The sequence below is a fragment of the Corylus avellana genome, chromosome 2, assembly GCF_965113065.1.
Source record: "Corylus avellana chromosome 2, dhCorAvel1.hap1.2, whole genome shotgun sequence".
Lineage (NCBI taxonomy): Eukaryota > Viridiplantae > Streptophyta > Magnoliopsida > Fagales > Betulaceae > Corylus > Corylus avellana.
The window spans coordinates 25,020,048-25,044,441 of NC_142491.1; the positions used below are offsets into that span (position 1 = coordinate 25,020,048).

At 35.9% G+C, this 24,394-nt stretch overlaps 3 protein-coding genes across 5 annotated transcripts; 2 read left to right on the forward strand and 1 right to left on the reverse strand.

The window, feature by feature from the left end:
* The first annotated feature begins 1,004 nt into the window (after positions 1–1,004).
* On the forward strand, positions 1,005–4,816 carry LOC132163503 (transmembrane emp24 domain-containing protein p24delta3). The gene is made up of 4 exons (XM_059573816.2): positions 1,005–1,386; positions 3,395–3,607; positions 4,259–4,335; positions 4,484–4,816. Exons 1-4 carry the CDS (start codon positions 1,180–1,182, stop codon positions 4,626–4,628), a joined length of 642 nt encoding a protein of 213 aa, XP_059429799.2. The 5' UTR covers positions 1,005–1,179; the 3' UTR covers positions 4,629–4,816.
* A 1,732-nt stretch (positions 4,817–6,548) lies between these two features.
* LOC132164073 (F-box/RNI-like superfamily protein) lies at positions 6,549–9,570 on the reverse strand. Of its 2 annotated transcripts, none has more exons than XM_059574499.2 (4): positions 9,321–9,570; positions 7,753–8,489; positions 7,344–7,624; positions 6,549–7,262 (listed from the first exon to the last, which is right to left on the reverse strand). In XM_059574499.2, exons 2-4 carry the CDS (start codon positions 8,486–8,488, stop codon positions 7,026–7,028), a joined length of 1,254 nt encoding a protein of 417 aa, XP_059430482.2. In that variant the 5' UTR covers position 8,489; positions 9,321–9,570; the 3' UTR covers positions 6,549–7,025. The 2 variants fall into 2 exon arrangements, with proteins under 2 accessions (XP_059430482.2, XP_059430474.2); XM_059574491.2 differs by having other exon boundaries at positions 7,753–8,554; positions 9,321–9,568.
* Positions 9,571–19,228: 9,658 nt separating this feature from the next.
* On the forward strand, positions 19,229–23,520 carry LOC132168171 (hydroxyproline-rich glycoprotein family protein). Of its 2 annotated transcripts, none has more exons than XM_059579284.2 (5): positions 19,229–19,639; positions 20,308–20,417; positions 20,503–20,874; positions 21,380–21,974; positions 23,247–23,520. In XM_059579284.2, the coding sequence occupies exons 1-5, from the start codon at positions 19,390–19,392 to the stop codon at positions 23,351–23,353; spliced, it is 1,434 nt and encodes a 477-aa protein (XP_059435267.2). In that variant the 5' UTR covers positions 19,229–19,389; the 3' UTR covers positions 23,354–23,520. The 2 variants fall into 2 exon arrangements, with proteins under 2 accessions (XP_059435267.2, XP_059435268.2); XM_059579285.2 differs by having other exon boundaries at positions 22,967–23,340.
* The last annotated feature ends 874 nt before the right edge of the window (positions 23,521–24,394 follow it).

A 24,394-nucleotide genomic window follows, 5' to 3' on the forward strand; every position in this document is an offset into this window, starting at 1 on the left:
TTTATTTTAGTAAGGGTGATTTCGTCATTTTGTTAAAATTGGGGGTACATTGTCGTTTTGGTAGTTTTTGGGGTAAATTGTCGTAATTGATAGTTTGGGAAGTAGATTGTCATTGGGGTGGTAGTTTGAGAGGGTTAAATAGACTTTACCCATAATAATAATAATAAATTTTAGGAGAAATTTTACTTACTCTTCCTAAACTTTAACCACTTTTACAATGTCCCCCAAAATTCAAAAACTCTAATTTAGTGTATCGAATTTCTAATTTTTTGCAATATCATCCTTATGTTAGATTTTTCCAATCAAAATTCTCCGATATACTTTAGTTTATTTTATAAAAGAGAAATGCTAGAGAATATCTACTCTCGTCCTTCTCTCGTCCTTCTCCATCATGTCTTTTTTAAAATCAATCATCGATCTACCTTCAATGCAAAGACCAAAGTACAAAATTAAAAATAATTGCAAAGATTTAGGCGTGAGTATTTTTGTAAATTTCGTTAAATGTTTGAATTATTGCGATTATATTTTAATTTTTTTCTTTAAAAAAGAAAAAGAAAAAAAAAAGTAGAGGTATTTTGGTAATTTTAACACCCTTCCATTAGAATTTAACAGAAAATTTAACCGATTCAATAAACACTAAATTAAAATTCTTTTGAACTTGAATAAAATAATTACAAAAAGAATAAAAATTAAAGAGAGAATTAAGTAAAAATTTACCCAAAATTTTATATTTTGTCATGCCATGCAGATTATGACCAAATCACAACACCAATTATTATAAATGGAAGTGTATCTCCTGCAATTAAGTAGAGCCTCTGACAGCTGAGGTTGTCATAGTTTGACGTGGCGTTTTTCTATTTGTTTGAACGGGCCCTCCTTTTTAAACTTTTTTCGGTAATTTCTTTATTTTTATTTCAAGCATATCAATATATATAATTAATTACTATATATATATATATATAACCAACCAAAAAAGGTAAATTACAGTGAAGAAGAGAAAGAAAGAAAACGCCCAGGCTGAACCGCTGAAGGACACGTTCTTCTTGCATTCTATCGATTTCCTAAATCAAACGAAAAAACTAATTAAAAAAATAATAATAATAAAAACAAAACATTGAGAATAACGAAATTCTTCAATAGAGAGATAGAGAAGGAGGTGAGAGAGGGAGGAGTGCTAAGATGCGCCGGGAGGTGGTGGTTTCGTTGCTGGTTCTGTGCTTCATCGGAAGCGACGTCGTACAGGAGGGGGAGGGAATTTGGCTGAACGTGCCGCCATCGAAGAACAAGTGCGTGTCGGAGGAAATCCAGAACAACGTCGTCGTTTTGGCCGACTACGTTGTCATCTACGACGATCCCGCCCACGTCACCCCCACCATCTCCGTCAAGGTCTGGTTTCCGCTTTTGCCCCACTTCCCTTTATTTTTCCATTTTTTTTTTTCTTTCGCTTGTACTGTGGTGGATCACTCTGGGTTTCGGTTTCTTCGGCTGCATGCATGCTTTGTCTCTGTTTGGTTCCTGAGAAAACTCGGAAGATTAATTTTTGAATTTCAATTCTCCCAGTTACTTTGTTCATTAAATAAAGGAAAAATTAACATTTCTGGGATCACTAACATTTTAGCATGAGATGACTTTGTTGGTTAGCGATCATATAATCAAACATATGAGAAATCCCTAACCAAAATATTTCATTTTCTGATGACTTTGTTGCAGTAATGTGTATGTATATTATGTTTACCAGCATATTGGGTGGCTAGATTCACATATCTAGGCCTCAAAAATTGGTGGGTTAATTCAAGATTGGATGTTTGAAGAATATTTTGATGGAAAGGGGAAGTTTACTTATCCATAAAAAAAATAAAAAATAAAAGAGGAAGAAGAATGGATTTTGTTAGGAAGGAAACTCATTCTAAAAACAGTTGCAGACATTTGTGTGATAGGCTAGTAGTTCAGTTGATCAACCTGTAATTGTTGGCTTATTTTATCGTGTTATATCTTGAGTGAGATATCTGGCAGATTTCCTTTTTTATTATTTTATTATTATTATTATTTTTTTTTATAAGTAGCAGATTTCATTTTCATGATGTTATTTATCTCTTGTTTAGGCGTGATTTTTGTTTAAAGATTATCCTTCTGCATAAGGTATATAAGCAGATGTCTTCTTCTTGGGGCCTATATAGCAAGTATATTTTAAACAAGGCAATCTTAGCTCCTAGGCTTTCTCCTGTGATTTTTGCACTAGATTTCAACCGACGTATATTTGTCATGAGATGCTCTAGTTTTAGGGTTAGGTCAATCTTGCTTTCTAAAGTATCAATGTGACTGTTCGGTTGATGTCATTCGCATATGATGTCAATAAGCCAAATAAAATGTGTCCCAAGCCGAATTATCACAAGTAGCGCTTTGTCCCAGACCATCGCAAGGAAAACTATAACCAAAATCCTTTTTATATGGCATCATGTGCGTCTAATGCACCTTTTACTAAGATCAATGTAAGGGTATGTAAACCTAGAGCAATAGCATGATGAGCTAAGAAGTCCCCAGGCCCAATTGTTAAGAATAGTGAATTACTGTTCTCATTAATAGCATTTAACCAACCAGAGAACCATATGCACCAACACTGAACGCTGGGCTGTTTGTTGAAGATAAAAGTACATCGAACCCATACAAAGTTTTACCATGAGCAGATTGTATCCACTGCGCATCCTTTTTTGCCACTGGTAGGAGCAGCTGAGGGATTTGTGTAGAAAAATCTTAAGAATTTTGGTAGGATGGTCTAGACTCTAGCATCTGCAAATGTGATCAGCTAGCCACTAAGATGTTACCGTATTTGTCCTTGAAAGGTATCAATGAGCAAAGCCCTTATACTTCCCAAACAACAGAGCATCAGGTGTTAAGGCCGTTGCTGAAACATTCATTGGCTATGTGGTCATTTTAAGCCTTTAATTGGGCAAGTGGCATGATTTCTCACATGCTAATCTGAAACCAAATTGTCCTCAGCAAGAAATCTCCCACCTCTTAGGGGGAACTTTGTGATACAAGGGGCTCTTCAAGACATCACGAGTCTAAGGACCTTTCTGATGGTTCCAATTCTTTATGGTACTTCTTTTCCTTAACCAAAGACAACTAAGAGGATTCTTTGGTGAAAGGATGTCACTGAAATAATCTAGGACTCGGCCATCATTACTTGGAGTTTTGAGGAGGGATTGGGTTGCCACTATTGAGCAAACCACTGTTGTCTCTGAGTTATAGATTTCTCTTTTCTAGATTCTCCTTTCTAATTTTTTTTTTTTTTTTTTTTTTTTAATTTTTTTTAAAAAAAGGATACCGCAACTTAAGTATTGTTCTTTAGTTGTCAATTTGCTTGCGATTTAATGATAGTTTATTTTCTCCTCAGGTGACATCACCATATGGAAATGATCTTCATCATCAGGAGAATGCAACACATGGACAATTTGCTTTCACAGCTCATGAGGCTGGCAACTACCTGGCATGTTTCTCGGTGGATGGTTCTAACCCAGGAGGTGGAGACGTAAGTGTAAACCTTGAGTGGAGAACTGGAATTGCAGCAAAAGATTGGGAATCAGTTGCAAGAAAAGAGAAGATTGAGGTGAGCAATGTTGATTACCTTTTAATCTTTCACTTGGCTTGTAAATTTCTTGCTGGATACCTTTTCTGAAGGGTTAATGTCTTTCCCAAGGGCAGACAACAAAGAATGAATTAATTGCTTTTTCAAAAGGTTATTCACATTCTGTGTCTAAAACTAATTTCATAATTTAATGTTTCTGTGCTTTTAAAAGCTGCAAAGATAATCAATTACAACTGAATTTGCACAATACCCTCTTTTACATAGTCTTGATATCAGATGCAGAGTGCAGACTCTGATAAAAATAAATTGGAAGTTGATTTAGACGTTACTAAAGTCTCTAGTTCAAAAGTTTCAATAAGTTAAAAACAGTGTGTTTTGATAATGTCAATCTTTTTTCAACCTATGCCAATTACACAGACCCTTTGGAATATGGGATAACATCTGATAATGGGCATGATGGGAACTTTGTCCATCCATCACAAATGATTGTGAACTGGGTGTCCTTATCAGATGCATTTAAGTTTGGAAAGAAGGATAAAAACTTGGGAAGAGTTTACTTCTTTTTCTCGTTTACATCATTACATCAGCATGTAAAAAATTTCCCACCTAAAATATTTCATTTTCATTATGATACTTGATCATGATATTTCTCTTCTTGCGTTGCCCATATAGGGTGTTGAGCTTGAGCTGAGGAAACTTGAGGGAGCAGTGGAGGCAATTCATGAGAATCTGCTCTATCTCAGGGCGAGGTAAGTTTTACACTTGTAGTTGGCGATGGCTTGAAAATTCAAGCGAGTTCAAAGTTAATCTAATGTGACTAGTTGGGATGGCTTGAAAATTCAAGCAAGTTCAAAGTCAATCTAATGTGACTATCTTTTTTTCGGATCAATTTCGTAGAGAAGCGGAGATGAGGACAGTGAGTGAAAGGACGAATGGGCGGGTGGCATGGTGGAGTATCATGTCCTTGGGTATCTGCATTGTAGTTTCGGCTCTGCAGTTATGGCACTTGAAGCGTTTCTTTCAGAAGAAGAAGCTTATATAGACTTTGCTAATCTACTTGTGTTTCTGGATGGAAGAAGAAATTCTTCAACGTTTTTTTACTACAAGCATTTTTTTATTATATGTTGTGGTAGGAAAATTTTGATACCATTTACAAGATGTCCAGCTTTTGATGTCCGTGGGAGAAGTTTTGTTCTTCATCCCGTAATTGACGAGGATAAAAGCATGGGATGTGTTTGGGAAACTATTCTCTTTTTTTTTTTCTTTTTTTTTTTAAGTAATAAGAATTTATCAATGTGATATAAATGTGAAAAGAGTTTTAAAATTGATTGATGCAATATAAAGGTGAAATGTTTGAATTTTTTATGAGAGAAAAGTGAAAGAAAATTGTTTGGTAATGCTAAGAAATAAGTTTGACATTTATTTGATAGAAAAAGGGAAAAAATAGTGGGTTGCCAAACGGGCTCCATTACTATCATGTGTTGTATCTGATGGCATGGAAGTTGATGGCTAATGGTTGAGCTTTAGCCTTCAGGGCCCTAACAACAAATCCAGTAAGATTAGAATGCAGATACCTTGATCCTTTGGAGAAAATGACATGTTCATTTTGTTGGTCGGAATTAGGGTCGGTAATTTTTTACGAATTCAACACAAACTCAACACAAAATTAATAGGTTAGAATTAAGAGATTTGATTCATTTGATTAAATAGGTCAGGATATAATTGATTCATATAATTTTATATTCATGCCTTAGTATGATTCAAATCTCACGCAATAGAAGGGCTTGTAATTTTTTACATGATCCTCAAATCCGGCCAAAATTGAATATGAAATTAGTAGGTTAAGATTTATAAGTCTGACTTGTTTAATTAAATAGATTAATTAAGGTTGACCTATATAATTTTATATATATGTTTCAATATGATTCAAATTCGACATGCGAATACAAATTAGTACCCAAATACAAATTAGTACCCAGTAATGTGTATCGTTAGTGGATCATGATTGATTGAATTGGGTATAGTAAGAAGGTCCTTACTTGTGCACTATAGGCATCGTTAGATTTGTGCTTAAATTGGCAAGGAAAGATGGCAGCCCTGGGCCACAGAGTCACTGTTGCCTTCAACTCCCTGGGAGCTTGCAATTAATATTACTCACTTTTTGGGGCATTCTAATAACCATCTTTTAATGAAAAAAAAAAACATTCTTTTAGGAGGTTTAAGATACCCTTTGTTTAGTTACTTTTTTTCAATACTTTGCTCTTGTTGAGTCGAACTATTCATTAATTCCTCTTGAGGGGAGGATTTTAGGTTGTGCCATTAACTGAAAGCAAGAATATAACTATAAAAACAAATTTGAGGAAGTTAATATAAGGCTTGGTAACTGTGGATACGATGCTACAAACTTTTCAAGATCAAGCATTATTAAAACTAATTACAACTCAGACCTCAAGCGATCCTTGTGCCCCACATTATATAAGTTTTTGAGCACCCTTCTCTTGCAAGGCGGTTTTTAAATGTGAATTCTATCCAAAATTTGTATCATTTGGTATCACAGCCATACACCATATTACAGGTTCGAATCATGAAAAAAGCTACCTATGAGTTTAATCAAAATACTGATAGGTGAGTCAAGCCACCAAAATAGAAAATGTTACCATTGAATAAGTGTCGATAGAGTGAACTGTTATGAACGTCGACTACAGAAACGTGGTGATATGTTATGATCCTTGTGTCCCACATTATATAAACTTTTGTATACCCTTCTCTTGCAAGCTTGATTTTCAATGGTTAGTTCAATCCAAAATTTGTATCAATAGAAGACACTATTTCAAATACAAAAGTTCATTACCCTCACTTAATCACATTTAAACACAGTTCCTATACTGGTTGATAACTTCATACGTAGAGACATCTCTATGCCCCCAAAGAAGAAAAGTTTTTGGGATTATCTAAGAAGAGACAATCTTTTCAGTGGTGACATGCTTCTCACATCAGGCAAATTATTCTACCCTCCTTCCCCAAATATCTCTAAATAGAACTAGTACCTCAAGTCTGTAGCTTCTGCAACAATATCATCTAAATAGATTAATTGGTTTACTTGTCAATGCAAACAGACCATCGGTTCAGGCACACGCTTAGAAGCTAGAAGGACAAAAACCTTTAGTTTAGGGGCCTGGTTAGTTGTTAATTCAATTTCCTATAGGACACTTATAAACTTTACCACTCAAAGAAAAGTCTGCTTTTCAAATTCAGAAGATGAAAGACAGCAAAATCATAACTCAAAAGCTGGAAGTTAATAAAACAATGCATATTATGAACCCCATTCGTTAAAGAACGAGTAAAGTTTAAATCAGATCACAAGTCAAGCTGTAATCAGAGAATCAATTGAAAGCGTTCAAACTAAATGGGAAAATGAGAGGAATTGCCCCTGTAAGCTTTATTCTATTCGAACAATCTTGCGATTCATGTATCTAAACTTGCAAATCTCGTCAAAGAAATCATCAGCACTGCTATGATTGCTCTTCATCTGCAAAATCTTTACTACCATTGACTTCAAATTCTTCCCATACTTCAACAAGGACTCAAGAGTGCTCATTTTCTGTTCAGCATTTAGGGGTGATCTCACAGTAATCACCAGCTCCTCCAGAGATGGAATTACAAATCCTGAATCCACCTGCAAATCCCACTCAAACTATGACATCTTAAAACTCACCTCAAGCAGAAATATGACAGCTATATGAAATTATCAACTCACATGTTTTAGGCTGTTCTTCTGGCAAAGAGCAGCAAACATGGCACCATGGATATCGAACTTTTGCAATTTGGGGTGACTGTTAAAAAACTCAACTAAGTCAATCTCCGGAAAGGGTTGAAGGGCGTCAGAATCCCCAGTGAATTCAACCTTCATGTAGAGATGCTTCACCTCACTTGCCCATTTAAGCATATTGCTTACTGCATCCCAACGCCACTGGACTCCTCTAATGGACAAGAACTCGAGAGCCTCAAGTTTCCCAAAATCCACCCTGTAGACTTTCCCTAAAGAGATTTACCAGAACACAAAAATCAGTTACAGTTATAATTCAAATCATTGGGTGATAATTCTAAGCTAGAAAGGACTAGAAGCTGGAAAGTAATCAGAATTAGATACTTCTGCTGATAGTTACCTGAATTATTGGCAATTGAAAGATTCTTCAAACAATTTGTCTCATGAACCCTAATCCAACTACAACCTTGCACCTCAAGGAATTCAATTTTGGGGGATGTGATAGAAAGTTGGCAGTTACCTAAGCCATAAAAATCCAGCTTACACTGCTGCAAATGTGGCAATTCAATCGAAACCAATCTAACCCCTTCACAACCAAGCAGCAACAAGTTGGTCAGATTAGGACACCCTCGAAGTGCAGCCGATAATGAAGGATCGTCCAATCTTGCCCCAACAATTTCAAGGTTCCAGAGATTTTGGAAGACATCCCACTTGGGGGAATGGGTCATTAACACACCCCAAAGTTTTAGTGATTCCAAATTCTTTGCAGCGCTAATGCAATCTAATTTTGAGTCATTACAGACCTGATGTTCAACAAGATTATCCATTCGGAGCTCCAGATGCCGGAGGGATGGGCCTAAAAGTGAAAGCCATGAAGCAAGGCCAACACCAGAAAATGGGCTATACACGACAAGCTCCTCTAGTCTAACAATTGATGATATCATCTTCCACACAATGTTGTCAGGATTTTCCTGGCCAGAAAGATTGTCAAAAGAGTTCCGTGCAAAGTAAAGGCTACGAATATAAGGCAATGAGTCTTTCCACCGCTTAGAGACACAGTTGCAAACTGCCACATCCTTGGAATTGTTGATGTACGATAAGATGTGTTGAACAAGTGCATCAGGGAGAGAGTCCATTCTTTGAGACCAAAAATCGAGCAGGTAACAGTCAATTACCAAAATTGTTGAAGAGAACAAATGAATCTATACATGCCACAAAGAAACAGAAGTAATCAATTTATCGTTCCACAAAGCAAGAAGATTGATTAAGACGGTAATTTAATATAATGGGGCACTGCTAACGTCAAAGAAAGTAAGCTCTTGTCATTGGAAGTATCAAAATTTGTATTTGAGGGCAGTGTTTAAACGTGCTCTTCAGTTTGGGAATACTCACTGAGATAACATGATAGGAAAACAAACGGATAAAACTTAAAATGGAAATTTCATCCCGTCAAAGCCAAATTTTTTTCTTTCCTTTCCTCGATGTTATGTTATGGGCAATAAACTGATATCTATAGAAACCATCTGCCTAACTCTTGTTAGTAAATCTATCACTTGAAGTGCAGTAAAACTAGTGGGACACAATCAAATGTTCTACATCTCTTGAAAATGGAATGAAAAAGGAAAATCAGATATGGGTTTTACGAGCAGAAATTTACAAAGATCTAGAGCTGACATAAACGCAAATTAAAATAAATTAGAGAAACCCAAATGAGAAAAATGAGCATATTAGCATAAACCCAAATGGAAAATTGGATTTCTCTGAATATTTAGGATCCCAGATGGTAACTGGGCAATTTAGCGAGAACCCAGATGGAATTCACAGTACGTAACCAAATCCACTTGTTGCAATAGAGATAACAAACGAAGGAAATATAACAAATACACCCACAAGTAAAACTGAAATGAAAACTTCAACCAACAGGTAATTTCCAACAATCAGATACAAAAGAGGGACAATGTAGCTTACAAGTTACAAATTTGAATGCGGGCTTTCAGGAATAACCTTCAATAATACGAGAGAGAGAGAGAGAGAATAGATTTATGGATCTGAGCTCTGGTTATTCGAAAACCCAAAAGGCTCCTCTCCGCTTTCGCCAAGGCTTTTTTATATATAGATCCCTAGCATTCAAAAAGAAGAGACAGAGAGAGAGCGAGCGAGTGGAAGAAGCGCGCTTTGGGAGGGTTTGGGGGTTTAATTTCAAAATTTAAAAGAAGTGGGAAGACTTAGACGAGTGAGAGTGATTTGGAGGTTTTAACTTTTAAGGTTGTTTTTACCTCAACGGTTCTAAAACCCTCCCTCGCATGCAAAATCTCAATCTGGCCCGCTTCCTTTTCAAATTTTTTTGAACTTTCTGCCCGTTCAAACGGAGCTCCCACTCCCACGCGCCCTTTTTTTTTTTTTCTTTTTTTTTTTTTTAATTTTTTCGTTTTGGAAAGTATGATATTTTGTTTGATTGATCAACTAAGTAATCACATACTTAAAAAAACAAAGAAACAAAAACTAATTAATCACATGACACCAAAGCTGAATTCCTTTGCTGCCTCATAGGCCGCAATATATTCAATTTATAATGGCTCCTTCACTTAGGGTGAAGACATATTCGAAAATAGACTTTTGAGACTCACAATCAGTGTAACTAGTAACTTGCAAATCCTCACATTGGTAGTTTAAGCAAATAATTTCTCATTCTCCGAAAATACTCGAGTATATGCTTTATTGCTACCTAATGTGAATGTTTAGGGTTTGATTGATATATGTTGACCAAGCCAACTACAAAACAAATATCTTGTCTAGCGCATAACATACATGACGCTTCCTTATAGCTGAAGCATAAGGAACAACCCTCATTTACTCTTCTTCTTGAAGTGTATTAGGACACTATTATTTAGTTAGAGGAACTTCATGCCTAAAGGAAGTAACTTTTTTTTTGGAATCTAGAATGCTAAATCTTACTAAGACTGTTTTTTATGTATACAGTTTGGATTAAGTCTATTATCCTATTTTGTGATCTTACCAGAACTTGATCCCTAGGATATAGATTGTTTCTCCCAAATCCTTCATATCAATATGATTAGACAACCAAATTCTTCTTGTTGATAATGTCCCTACTTCGTTTTCAATGAGTATGATATTATCAACATACAACACAAAAAACATTACAACTCTATCTTAATACTTCTTGTACACACATGGTTCGTCCTAGTTTTATTCTAAACTGAACTGTTTGATTGTCTCATCGAACCCGATGTTCCATGACTGGAATGCTTGCTTAAATCCATAAATGGACCTTTGCAACTTACTAAATTCTCCTGGTTCTCAACTATAAACCCAGCTGACTGCATCCTATAGATGCCCTCGTCAAGTTGCCTATTTATTTATAAGGGCAGTATTAACATTCATTAATCTCATAAAAAATGAGTGGCAATGGCCAAGCGTATCCAGATTGACTTAAGCATGGCTACTAAAGAAAAAGGTTTCCTTATAATTGATTCATTCTTTTTAAGTAAAAACCCTTTTTGTCACCATTCTTTCCTTGAAGGTTTCAACCTTCCCATCCACCCCTCTCTTTCTTCCTGTAAAACCCATATACAACTAATATGTTTAATGTTGTTAGGCGCCTTTACAAGAGTCCAGACCTTGTTGGAATACATGGATTCCAACTCATTGTCCATAGTTTTGACTAGGGGTGGGTAAAAACCCGCCCAACCCACAAACCCACCCTAATCTGCCCCACCTCACCCCGCGCGGATTTTAAGTGTTTTTTTTTTCCAGTATGGGTTGGATTTCTTCCAACCTATACAGGGCGGTTTGGGTTGCGGGTATAGCAATTCTTCTCTGTGGGTACCCACCCCACCCCGCCCTGCATAGGTATAAAAAGAAAAAACCCTAACCCTAATCATTTCAACCCCTCTCTCTCTCTCTCTATTCTGCGTTGTTTCTCCTCTCTCTCTCTCTCTCTCTCTCTCTCTCTCTCTCGTCTCTCTCATCTGCTATCTCCCTCTCTTGCTCTCTCTCATCTCTCTTGCTCTCTCTCATTTCTCTTGCTCTCTTCGTTCTATTCTCTAACATGGCCACCTCGACAGCCCCCATCGACGGCATCGTAGAGGCAGCATTCCGGTCAGTCCTGCAGCGAGTCCAACGAGACGCCGGAGAGTCCCACCAGGTCTGAGTGGTGGCCGTGAGAAAGACCAAACTGGTTTCTCTTGTTTGCCAAGTCTACGACGCCGGTCATCGTTGTTTCGGCGAAAACTACGTTCAAGAGCTCGTCGAGAAAGATCCTCAAGTTCTCTCTTTCGTTTTCCTTTTCTGAAGCAGCGAAGGATGGAAAAGAACCCAATCCGCCACAACCCGCAATACTTGCCCCGATCCGCCCCGCCCCGCATTACCCGAACCCGCGAGGATAAGCTTCAGTTTGCCCGGGTAGCGGGTTGAAATTTCCAAACCCGCAGGGTGCGGGGCAGGTTGAGGAAAATGCCAATATCCGCCCCGACCCTCACCCACCCCTAGTTTTGACCCAATAGTTTGCATCCACCTCATTGACTGCTTCCTCGTAGGTTGATATGTTTCAAGTTCATTAGGTATAGCATCGTGGGCTTCTCCTAATAATATGAATTTGTCAAGTATCCTGACGGCCCTCCCATAGTGAGATGTTTTAAATTATCTTGATTACCAGTTAATTAATTTCTTGGGGCTTTACAGTTTTGGTGTATCATAAACTATAGTATTCGATAATGGGAAGCATTTCAAAAGTGAGGCCCTCCTATAACGCCCCCAAATCTAGCATTAACCAATCTGGTAAGGTTACTGGCAATTTCCTCAGTTTAACTAACTGGTAGCTAAATGGTAAACCACCCCTCTAAACAACGTCAGAGTTAAAGCATAGGAAGGTGAATCTGAGACATCTAATAATTAGTAAAGGAGCAAGTATAATCCTCAATACACATACACAGAGCAACTAATAATAATAGCCTAATCAAACCTAATAACGTGAAGATCACTGGTCTTGCATAAATTCGTGGTGGCAACCTTGCCACTTGTCTATTTCTAAAGATAGGTCTCCTACAAGATACAATAACCTCGTCAGTCTAATGACTTAGTAAGTAAACCTCATAATAGGTATGACATGAGCCAGTTATAGAATTAAATATGCAATTTGGTAAATATTTACAAGAGATTGTCTATGTTAATACACCGTAAAAGTATTGTTTTGTTGACAAAAGATTGTGTACTTCCAGCAGCAATCGCCTAAGTGTTTTAATGCAGAAAACTAATGTTTTATAGGTCATAACTATCATATATGGTCTACCCAAGATATTACCCATTCTCAGCAAGGTTGGCATTGTCCCGAGGGACCTGTAATATAATGTCGGTGCCCCGACCATTGTACGCTACCGTCCATAACACTAGCAGTCCGACCAAGTCCAACCTTAGATGGCCTACGCTAGTAATGATGTGCGTCCTGTAGTGACCTGCCAAGTAAGGTTGCGCTGGTCACAAAATAATCATTGGATCCAAGGCCTATATATCACATCCACACACACAGTTTGACCATAAAATCAAGTTTATATAGTAAGCCCATGGCCATTATACCGCACGTACCGGTATACCATGTCATACAATGCATCTTATCACCCAGTTATTAAAGCAGTTATGAAGTTGTACAGAAATATAGGTATGCTCATATCATACGCGTGGTTAGTCAGCTGACATATCGCACGTTTTTAAGGAAAGTGGTTGTAAGTGTTTACTTACCTCGTGTGCTCACTGAGTCCTCCGACATCACAATTTCCTGCTATAACGAAATACGATACATCGTTATAAGCAGTACTAGAGAACTCCATGAGTGACACAATAAGTTTCTACCTAGCGAAAGGGGTCGTCAAAACCCTAAACTCACATATTTGGGCCACTGGGTGTACATCCTGCTCTATGGGCGAACGCTCGGCCTCGGGGGCATACGTTCAACCAAGGAGTAAAACTTTCGGCCAGAAACTACAAACGGGGTCTTATGCTCCAAAGGTGTGGCATACCTCATCCTAGGCTCCAAATGGACACGTGCAAAGTACAGACATGCTAACATGCAAAATTTAAAGAAATCAAAGGTGGGTTTAAAGCTTTTCAAAATCGTTCTTGGTTTTGTAAGATAATGGGTGCAAGGACTTGCCAAGGCATCTTTAAAACTTGAATACCAAGCAAGCAGTAATAACAAATAAAAGGCAGAAGGGAAAGGTCAAGAAATTACCTTAATGATGGCAAAACTCTACCAAGGCTTCCCTCATTCTCTCTCAAAATCACTCCTCACTCTAATTTAGGGTTTCTTGGTGTAAGGAGAGGCAGAAGTCGAAGGGATGGGTTTTTATAGATGGTGGAGGCGTGCCTAGTTCTAAAAAGGTGGATAATGGGTTAAAATTGCTTTTCAGGTTTCTCGGCAAACGCTTGGGTACTATTACGCAATGGATAAAAGGGTTCAGGTGTACGTTTGGGGTATTGCCCAATGCTCAAAGATTGGTCAACAAGCGCTCATGGTGGTCCCCCTAGCATACGCTTGAACTTAGGTCAAGAACGTACGCTCGAGTGGTCCCCTAGTGTACATTCAGTCAGTGAGGGCGGTTTTGGGTTTTACTTTTAAAAGGCTCAAGGAGTTGGGCTACTTATAAAATGTTTAGATCTTTTGTTTTACAAAACCTTGTTTTATGGAAACCCTAGCTGTTTCGTAGTAAATCATTAACCTTTTAAAACGGCAATTTTCCTTACTTCTTATCATCATCTCTTCTTTCTTTTGTCAACATACAAAGGGGAGAAATTTTTTACAAATTAGGTCGAAGGAATTCTTCCAACCCAGCTTCTAAAAATAACATAATTTTTAATTTTTAATTTTTAATTCGAACTATGAAAGAAAACATAATAAAATGGAATAACGGAATAAAATAAAAAGAAACACAAGGATTTTATGTTGTTCGGCCTATGACCTACGTCTACAAGATAAAGCTTAAAGCACTACACTTTGCTTTATTCCTTGATTTTTTAAAATACATGAGACTCCTATTTATATGAGAATTTGGATAAATAAGTATGGTGATCAAATCAATGTAATTTGATTATCATCAAATATGATTTGATTGATACAACAAATCTCTGAAATCAAATCCCCTAATATATTCTAACATCTCTAAAAATAACGTATTTTTCTTAAAAGAAAATAACTTCAATTAGATCATGGTGTAAATTAGATATTTTGTACCCTCTAATAGAAAGCAGACACTTAAACTTGAAACATGAAGAAAAAAAAAATAGTATAACCCTTCCCATCAAATAATTTTTCTTCTCTTGACAAAATACTTCATAAACAAAATACAAATTGATAAAATCACTAGAGCCATCGTTTTAATTAGTTTTGAAAACTTTGGTGTTGAGGGCTCGGAAATGGGTGATGGGCGTTGGTTTAGAACGAATGAAAAAATTCATAGAATTAATTTGAATTAAAAATATGTTATTTTCATCTTCATTGTATTTGATATTTTTACCTAATATGTAAATTTTTTATGAGAAGTACATGATGTTAAAAAAAAAAAAGGTTACTTCTCAAACTATCGCATTCTGTCCGCATCGAAATTATGCACAAAAGTGACAAAACCTGCAATTGCGAGTGTTATTACAATTTACACCGTCGACGCTCGTCTACTTTATCTCCTAATTTTTTTTGTTTTGTTTCAATAAGTCGATGACAAGAAGTTTGATTAAATAGAATTTCATCTTAAAAATCTATTTATGAGTTTCATCTTAAATTCTTTATATTTTAGTATCTTTTATTTTAGTATTATGATTTGGGGCATACCATTGGGCAGCTTATAAAAATAAAAAATAAAAATGTGGAGAGACGGTTGTTTTTATTCCTTTTGGGTGGACTAGCATAATCATTTGTTTAGGTTTAGGCCCATAATAGAATGTGTCAATTTCTTAGACACGTGAAGATGCCATTTACTCTCACCATATATATAAGAGCATGCTTGGGAATGGGGATTGTGTTTGAGAAGCCATTTACTCTCATTATATATATAACAACATGTTTATGATTGTGTTTGAAAAATAGAGCTTCTAAGTCAAAAGGCGTTTTTTGGAAGAAAAAAAACTTCATTTTTATATTTTTGTCAAAAGTACGTTTTTGTCATTTTTTCCACCCTTAAAATCGCTTTCAATTTTTTTACCAAACATGTACTTTTTTCTTCAAACGGATTTTTTGAGTGTTAAATGCACTTTTAAGTCCTTCAAACGCACACCCAAATAAGCCTTAAGAGATTACAAGAGATTCATCTTGTTAGGCATATATTGGAAGCTCGTCTCGTAGTTAATGGAAGTATGTGATTCTCATGTTTGGTTTATACATGTTACGGAAAAACAACATAATTATTATTGATTTATTCTAAGAGAGTCGACAAACATATAAATATATACATCACCATTTCAACTACCATGAAAAATGGTACACCATTCGTCAATTTCTTGGTGGTTGGCTGCCTTTTCTCTGCTCTTGATGTTTTAACAAACCATGCTTTCTTCTGCTCTCCGCAAAAGACACCGGCGGGCTAACCATTTTCTTTGTATATATATATATATATATATTTCACTTTAGGCTCAGCTAAAGCCTAAAGGTCAAACATTATTGTTTATTTGTTAAACTTGATAACTAACTCTTGCACTCAATGAAAATGGCACTAACAACCTCTTTGCTTGCTTGAAATGGGGATTCATGGTAAAATTTTATGTACACTTTGCCGCCCACTAATTAATTGCAATATGCATGTTGCCCTCAACCTCAAACCCTATTATTCAAGAATAATGCTACATATTATTATTATTTTATTCTCTTAAAGTTGATATGACTTTTAAAATTACCATTAGATTTGGATGAATCGGATAGATTATGATGGAAGGAAAGAGGACCTTAATTTGACACTTCAAGTGAGAAGGAAATTTTAGAGGGAGAACAAGTGGTGATTATATTGTTGGCATAGTAACTCTCTCCGTCTCTCTCTCAAATTATACAAACAACATTGACAATATTTAATTGGGAAAAATCATATTTAGCCCATAATTCATTTCATTTGAATTTAATCCCTGGATTCCAAATTTCAAGAATGAATAAAGTTTTTAGATTTTACTTTAAGTTTAAATAGGCCCCCTATTACTTTCCCGTCAAAGTTAAATGTTTGTCATATGCTATTTGTGTCTCTTTTGACAAGTTAGTATCTATGTTAGCGCTCAATAAAATGTCACGAAGGCGAATCGATATTCCCCATTTGTGAGAAACAAGGATTTGACACGTGAAAGAAACCAGATAACAAAACTTAAAGAAACACAAAACATACTAACATGGTATTGCATTTAGTGACATGAAAACTAACGTGTCAATTGATACATACATAACAAATGACAAACAGTTAACTTTGACCGTAAACTTAATAGAGGACCCATTTCAAAATTAGGTAAAAGCAATAACTTTATTTTTGAAATGAGAAACCTAATTAAGGATTAAATCCAAATCAAATAAAAACTTAGGGTCTAAATACGATTTTTTTCAAACTTATATTTTTTGACTTTGGATTCAACAAAAATTTTGAAGCATCAACAAGGAAAAGAAATGAAAAACAAATAAGTAAAAAAAACTAAACCCATGGGGTGTAGATTTAGATAAGTCTTTGCTCCTTTGAATGTGTTGGCTAGTGATGCTATAGATTTACCCCTTTCCAATATAATATAAGGTTTCAAACAATATGATTTAAACTCATGACACCATATATTATATATCTTACTTGTAAGAAAAAGATAAATTATATTATGATCCTTTTGCTACGACTAATTAAGCAAAGTAATGTTGTGCCTTTTCCACTTTTCAATTAAATTCTTACTTTTTAATACAAGGAAGAAAGTAATGCATGCTTCCTTGGTAGCTGACCAACTTGTTGGCGACTTGGTGTGTCCTTTGCCAGCTAATGACAAAAAAATAATAATAATAATAACAAAAGCAAAAAAACTATAATAAGAATACAATATAAGTTAGACGTGACGTGTTTTAAATAATTTTATAATAATATATTTAAAACACGTTAATGTCAATTGATGTAAAATGGATTTGATAAACGGAGCGTAAACAAGTCCCCATCAATAAAATTTTGATTCATTGAAGAAACAACGAAAAAAGAAAGGCGACTCTTTTCTCTCCAATAAGATTTCATCTAAGTTGCATCCGGACCGTTGTCCAATCGCTCTCTAATGTTTATGCAATCATAGCTCCAATACGTATCACATAATTATTCTCGTAGACTTGGTCCACATTTACAACACCCATCGGTCAACTTTCTTGCTTCCTCATCATTAGATTAAGCAAAATAAAAAATAAATAAATAAATAAAAAGAAAATAAAAAGTCCACGTGTATGACACACCTGTTGGTCAGTTTGGTTGCTTCATGGTCACTGATTTTGCGTAAAACCCAAAAGAAACAAAGATAGAAAATGATAAGTTATGTTAGGAATGATGATGAAGCCCAAAAGAAAGGAAAGAAAAGTGAAGATAGAGATAGAGATAGAGAAGGGGTCGTTTAAATTCCAAAACTTGTTAACTTTATTAAATCTATCCATTAGAGATGCCTTTCTCTTTCTCTTTATGCTCACATGCCCTTTCTTTTTCACCTTTGCTTCTTCTCAACGTTCGGTAGCCTGAACAATACTATTATATGAAATTTTATATATATAAATAAGTGAGAGAGATAGAGAAAGGGGATAGGTTACTATAAGAACTCTTCTTCATGAGTCCCATGAGCTCACTTTAATTTCATATCAATGTAGACGTTTAATAGTTAGGTATAGTTTTGTATAAGAATATCAGGGTTGTCAATCTTTTACGCTATTTGTAAAGTTGACATGAACCCAATAAAAAATTAATGGGTTAGAGTTGAAGGGTTTAACCGGTTTAAATTATATGAATTTAGTTAGGGTTTACTTATATTGTATTATACTCATGTCTCAAAACGCAGCATTTAGAGCTAAGTATAACAAAGCGAATCAAACACTAAATTAGTGGGTTAGGGTTGAAGAGTCTGATCTTTTTAATTAAATGGATCGGATTAGAGTCTTATTTTCATAACTCAACATACCGTATAATCTTGACCCGAGGAGAGAACACGTTGCGACAAAATTTTCGGTTACTTTTTAGAGCCAATAACAAAAATTAAGGCTTAATTTGTTTTTACCTAAAATGTTTTTTTTTTTTTTTTTTATTGAAAAATATTTTCAACGAAATTATTTTTTCAGAAAATTGATTTTAGCTGAAAACATTTTTTGGCGTTTGGTTGTATGGGAAATCAGCTATGGCGGACAACCTTCAAATAGCAGCGGATGGAGGCGATTGAAAACGGCCGCAGTGGATTCTGATGATGTCTGATGAATGAATTCTACTAATCTTCAAAGTAAATGACAAATTATGCCGACCTGTGGCAACAGTGCAGAACTAATTGCAAAAGAGTGTGCATGCGAGAAGAATAAGCTCAAACTCAAAAAATGGTTTAAGTTTTAAAAAATGAAAAATCGTTTTACAAAAAAATTATAAAAGGTTTTTTGGGTCAACAAAAAGATTTTTAATTTGACTTCAATTTTCATTCATACCAAACACTTAACAAAAAAAAGGTTTTTTCAAAAAAAAAAAAAATCGTTAGAGCGAAACATTCGGACCTAATCTATAATAGCATAATTAGCATTGATAGCTATGATTACGAATCGACCAATCAACACGGAATTTACGGATGACGTGGAGTATGCAATAATTTACGTGGCAGAAAGAAGTGAAAGAGAGGGAGTGTCCAGGAGAGCGGAGGGCACATGGAATCACAGCTCTAGACTCTACTAGTGAAAGACTCATGGTCAAGGAAAAGGAGTTGTAGTTGATGACAATGCAGCCATGCCCACCATGAACGCTTGTCTCTCACCTTCTTCGTCTCGCACTTAGAGAGATTGAGAGAGAGTTTTGGAGATGCCCTGCAAATGGGGAAGAGTGAACAGCAAAACGCGCATCGGCAGCAGAGTCGTGTGCCCGAGAGTCGTCGAGGTTCTTCGGGTCTTTTATGTCACCGATGTTCGGTGGCTCTTGACAGATTTGCAAAGGAGTTCAGTTTCAAGTGCTTCTTCGTTTTGGTTCTCACCCTATCGCTTCTGGTTTATGGGGTCTTCTCCATCCTTCCTTTTCATTCAGCAAAGTATGGATTTGATGCAAAAGATGCGATTAAGCTCAGTGGTATGCCTCTTATCCTTGTTTTTCATTTGTTCTTTGGGGTTTTGAGCAAGTGGGTATGTTGTATTTGGCTGATTTTGGTTGTGTAATTAGGGTTTTCTGATGCCTTGAGCCAATGGGCATTGCGTACTCTTGAATTATTGTTGTGTAATTAGGGTTATCTTTTGTTTAGAGAAAATGGGTATTTGGTATTTTACCCTTTGGCTTCGTACTGTCCGTCAGTTTTCTAATGCTTTTAGCAGTTGAGTATTTGGTGGTTTAGCAGTTGTGTATGTTACTGTTTAATTGGGGTTGTTGAATATTGGGTATGTGATTTTTCGACCTTACTGTACTTTAATTTTGGTTTTCTGATGTTTTGACTAAAGACCCGAGGTGTGTGTTGAAATTTGCAATTTTTCTCTCTCTTTTCACAAAGGAGCTTGTGAAGTTTTGAGCATCTAAATATCTTTTATAAGCCTTTCTTGTTTGGTAATAAGGTTTTTCTGGTAGTTTGAGGAAATGCCAAAATGGGTAATTTGTTATTTCACCTTTTCCTTTATTTGGTTATTTCATGTAAAATTAAATACTTCTATTCTGTTTTATTTCACCTTTTCATATACTCGTGCAAGTAGGATACTAGTTGCCAGTAGATGCTTATTTGTCTTGATATTTTATTTTTTCTTGTTTGCCAGCCACAGTTCAGTCATACTTCAGACTAGATAAGCCAGTTTCACAGCTTGTTCCACACATTGGAAGATTAGAGTATGATATATATGGGGAAGTGGGTGTCCCTGATACAAAGGTACATGAAGCTCCTGCTGTTATATTATCAATTTACCAATTGTAACAAAACGGAAAAATTAACTCGATTTACTTGCTTTCAACAGGTGTCCATTTTATCCATGCACCAATCTGGTGCATCTAACTGGACTGATGTGGTGTTTGGTGTTCTTTCTGATCCAATAAACGTTCCTATAAATCCAGTGCCCCTAAGTGTGCTGAGATCCTCTTTAATTGAGCTGTTCCTTCAGGAATTAAATCTGACTTTGACACCATCAACTTTTGGGAAGACATCATCGTTTGAGATTCTGAAGTTTCCAGGGGGAATAACTGTAATCCCTGTGCAATCTGCTTCAATTTGGCAGATTCCCCAGATTCTATTTAATTTTACTCTCAATAATTCCATATCTGATATGCTAGAAAATTTCATTGAGTTCAAGGATCAGCTGAAGTTAGGATTGTATCTGACATCTTATGAGGTATAACACCTGCTCAAGTTACTTTTAGCACATTTAACTTTGGCCATTGATGTTTGACATTGTTAGAGGCTCCACCAATTTTCAAAATCAAACCCACAATCAAATGGTTGCAACTTTTCTTACTAAATATATGATCCCTATGTAATACAATTCATGGGAACTAATGACCAAACCCTTACACATATGATTAATTAGGAAGCAAAGCCTCTGGGAAGTTGTCTTTTAAGAAAAATTGTGACCAACTTCTATTCCTGGAAATGAAGCAGCATTTGATAGTTTAGATACTTTTAGGTACCTATCTTATATTGGTCCTAAAGCCCTCCTTGGTTCTAAATTTGAATGTAAAATAATGAGATCCAAATTTGTAATACCTATTGAGACCAAAATAGGGCAGCGGGCCTTAATATTCACCATTCAGTCTCAGTGATCTGGTACCCAATGTTACCTTTATGTAAGCACTGAAGTAAAAAATTGGTATTTGACTCTATTGTTTCTTTCTATGCAGAATGTGTATGTCCAAATAACAAACGAAGTTGGCTCCACAATAGCTCCGCCAGTTACAGTTCAGGCTTCAGTAATGTCAGATTTTGGGAGCCTTCTGCCACAGAGGTTGAAGCAGTTGGCACAAATTATCACAGGCTCTCCAGCAAAAAATCTTGGCCTTGATAACACAGTCTTTGGCAAAGTTAAAGGCATTAGTTTATCTTCTTATCTAAAGGGTACTCTCCATCCTCCCTCTCCTAGTCCTTCTCCGGCTCCATCCCCTGGGCCAAGTGATTATGCAGAACCATCAATTTCGCCATATCCTGCTCTTTCTCCATCTAACTATCCAAGATCTTCATCCAATATTAAGCATCCCTCACCTGCCCCTTCTATGGTACCTACACAACCTCGTCGCCCTTGTCCATATGATGGTTTTGCTAATCCTCCAAGCTCCTCACCATCTCAATCTAACCGCAAATTAGCTTTACTTCCAAGCTCACCTCCCTTGGGTCCGACTTCCCAGTTGTCCACAGATTGGTCACGTATACCTCAAGTATCACATGCTTCCAGTGTAGGCAAGGACAAGGGAAGTGCAAAAGGCTTGGTGTCTCCATCATGTAAGTTACATTTGCTGAGTTATGAGATTGTCTTCTATTTTTACCTGGGGTGGTTCTTGACTTGATGTGTGCTTATTTCTACCTTATGTACGTGATTTTTAATACTCCCCCAGTATAATAGTGATATTAGTTATTTGAGGAGGCTTAGAACTGAAATTGATAGAAAATTTATTGTTTTGTTATTTATGAAACTGCATTCAGCATCTCTTATGTATAATATGTTCAGCTGCTTCAGGTAGTAAGCTAATTGAGCTGATGCATAGAATTCTCTGCTTTAGGAAAGATATCTTTGCTTTCAACTCTTGAACTTGAAAAGGTGGGTGGGAAGGAGATATTCAAGCCTGTCAGGCCTATCCTTTGGAACCTTGATTTTAGTCTTGCTCCCTTATCTTTTAGATTTAAGGGATTTTTCTTTTCTCCCTCTAAGTGTGTGTATACAGAAAAAATCTATGTGATTTTTAGTGGTGGTGGTAGTAATGATTATACTTATAATAGTAATTATTATCATTACCATTGCAAAACGGAAGAGGGGCCCCTTCGTGTTTTTTCTCTTGGGTTGGGGGGAATGGGAATCTTACTTAGAAGCAGTTTGCTAGAAACCCGAAGTATTTTGACTGGTAGAAGTCCCTGCAATTGCGACTCTTAAATCAAGTAATTTATGGCATCTTGTATTACAATTGTTCAAGAAAATCGGTTAAATACAAGGTGGCAATGAGCCAACCAAGTACTGATTTATGTTGTTGACCCATTTCAGTTACATGCTCAACCAAGATAACTCCCGCACGCCATATCTCAATCTATATAAATAGGGGCATCATCCAAATTTGTACTATTGAAAGTAATGAATGTCATAACATTTTGACAACCTGTAGATAATCTCTTGGTGGATGCGTTCTTAATGTAGCGTCAATATTCAGTCACAGCTCTACATTGCTTTTTCTGATCAAATTATTGGAAAATTTATTATATTCACATGATGTTTGTTTTCACAGCTTTAGCAGCAGTTACTTTGTACCAGATCTGGCTATTGGGGTTTTCTGGACTCTTGATATTTCATCTCTTTTGTTCGTCGGCATGATATTTCTTTCTCATGATACAATCAAAGACAGATATAGTTTCCAAGGCATATACATACAAAGCACAACAGCATAGCAATGTCCTACACCCAGTTTTGTTCTGTCAAGGATGGATAGAAGCTCCTGGAAAAAGTTAATAGATTTCTTCTGTTTCCAAGCAACATTTATATGAATTGAGTATGAAGATGCATTGCAGGTCAAAGCCAGAAAAGGTGGCAGGCCTACCGTCTATGTTCCACATTTGTGATGTTGCAAGAAACCATGGATTGTTCTTCTTCCCAAAGGGAAACACTTCCCAGCTGACTAGTTGAGAAGCACAACAAGGCTTGCAGATTTCAAAAGGGAATCATAGCATCTGCAAAAAATGCAAACGATGTAATGCAGAAATTTGAGAAATTAATGTCATATACTCAAGGTGGTATACTTTATATGAATACAGCATGTTGGACTTGGAGCTTGAGTTTCTAGATTATCTTTCTTATTTTTTTTTCTTTTTTTTTTTTCTTTCTTTTACAAATATATACATATATAAGCCAAACCCCTCCCAAAAGTGCCTTAAAATTGTGACATGTAGCGTGAACCCCCTATTATTTTTAAAGGTTTAACCGGTTTTTTAAGGCATAATTTTTTAACTGATTTTTTAAGAGAATCGGTTTTTTCTTAAAAAATTAGTCATTAATTAGCGTCATTAATTGCGTCAACTATATTATAATTCATGTATTCTTTTTGTTAATTTTTTTTTCTTTATACTATTCATTTTAAATCATATGTACTTATAGGAACAAAGATTATTATTATTTTTTTTTTAAAAAAAAAAATATTTAAGGTGTTGAGATATATTTTTATACGTTTTTTTAACTTATAATAAAAATGATTTGTTTAAATTTTAAAATTAAACTATAATAAAAAATTTTGCGGATAATGCAGGTTATAAGCTAGTAAAAAAAAAAAAAATGTCAAAAGTGGGAGCAAGTTTTTGATGAGCAAGATGCTGCATGCTCACCGGGAAACAAGTGGGTTTTGCATTTTCAGACACCTGGCCATTATAATTGATGAAGATGCAGTGGCCTACCACGATAGAGAGAGATATATGCCAAGATGTTTCTTTTTGTGCGCACCATTTAAAGTGAGACAGATTTCCTATACAATCCGTTGCAAGGGCAAGTGCTAGTCATTTTCATGGGTAGCCCCACAAGCTAAACTTTTCGAGAAATGATTAGTTTTTAAGACTTTTCTATGGAAATGATAAGTTTTTAAAACTTTTTTGAAAGATTTGGTTTCAAATTGATGTCTCACAGAGAATAACGTGATAAGATAATGATACATCAGTTTGGAATTAAATTT

Excerpts from the sequence above, each read along its gene's own strand:
- LOC132168171 (XM_059579284.2), top strand. The coding sequence starts at position 19,390 with ATGGGGAAGAGTGAACAGCAAAACGCGCATCGGCAGCAGAGTCGTGTG. Across the intron at positions 19,640-20,307 it reads AGATGCGATTAAGCTCAGTG|CCACAGTTCAGTCATACTTC; the intron begins GTATGCCTCTTA and ends CTTGTTTGCCAG. Across the intron at positions 21,975-23,246 it reads AGGCTTGGTGTCTCCATCAT|GTCAAAGCCAGAAAAGGTGG; the intron begins GTAAGTTACATT and ends GATGCATTGCAG.
- LOC132163503 (XM_059573816.2), top strand. The coding sequence starts at position 1,180 with ATGCGCCGGGAGGTGGTGGTTTCGTTGCTGGTTCTGTGCTTCATCGGA. Across the intron at positions 1,387-3,394 it reads CCCCCACCATCTCCGTCAAG|GTGACATCACCATATGGAAA; the intron begins GTCTGGTTTCCG and ends TTTTCTCCTCAG. Across the intron at positions 4,336-4,483 it reads CTGCTCTATCTCAGGGCGAG|AGAAGCGGAGATGAGGACAG; the intron begins GTAAGTTTTACA and ends TCAATTTCGTAG.
- LOC132164073 (XM_059574499.2), bottom strand. The coding sequence starts at position 8,488 with ATGGACTCTCTCCCTGATGCACTTGTTCAACACATCTTATCGTACATC. Across the intron at positions 7,625-7,752 it reads TTCAATTGCCAATAATTCAG|GGAAAGTCTACAGGGTGGAT; the intron begins GTAACTATCAGC and ends AAATCTCTTTAG. Across the intron at positions 7,263-7,343 it reads AGAAGAACAGCCTAAAACAT|GTGGATTCAGGATTTGTAAT; the intron begins GTGAGTTGATAA and ends TGGGATTTGCAG.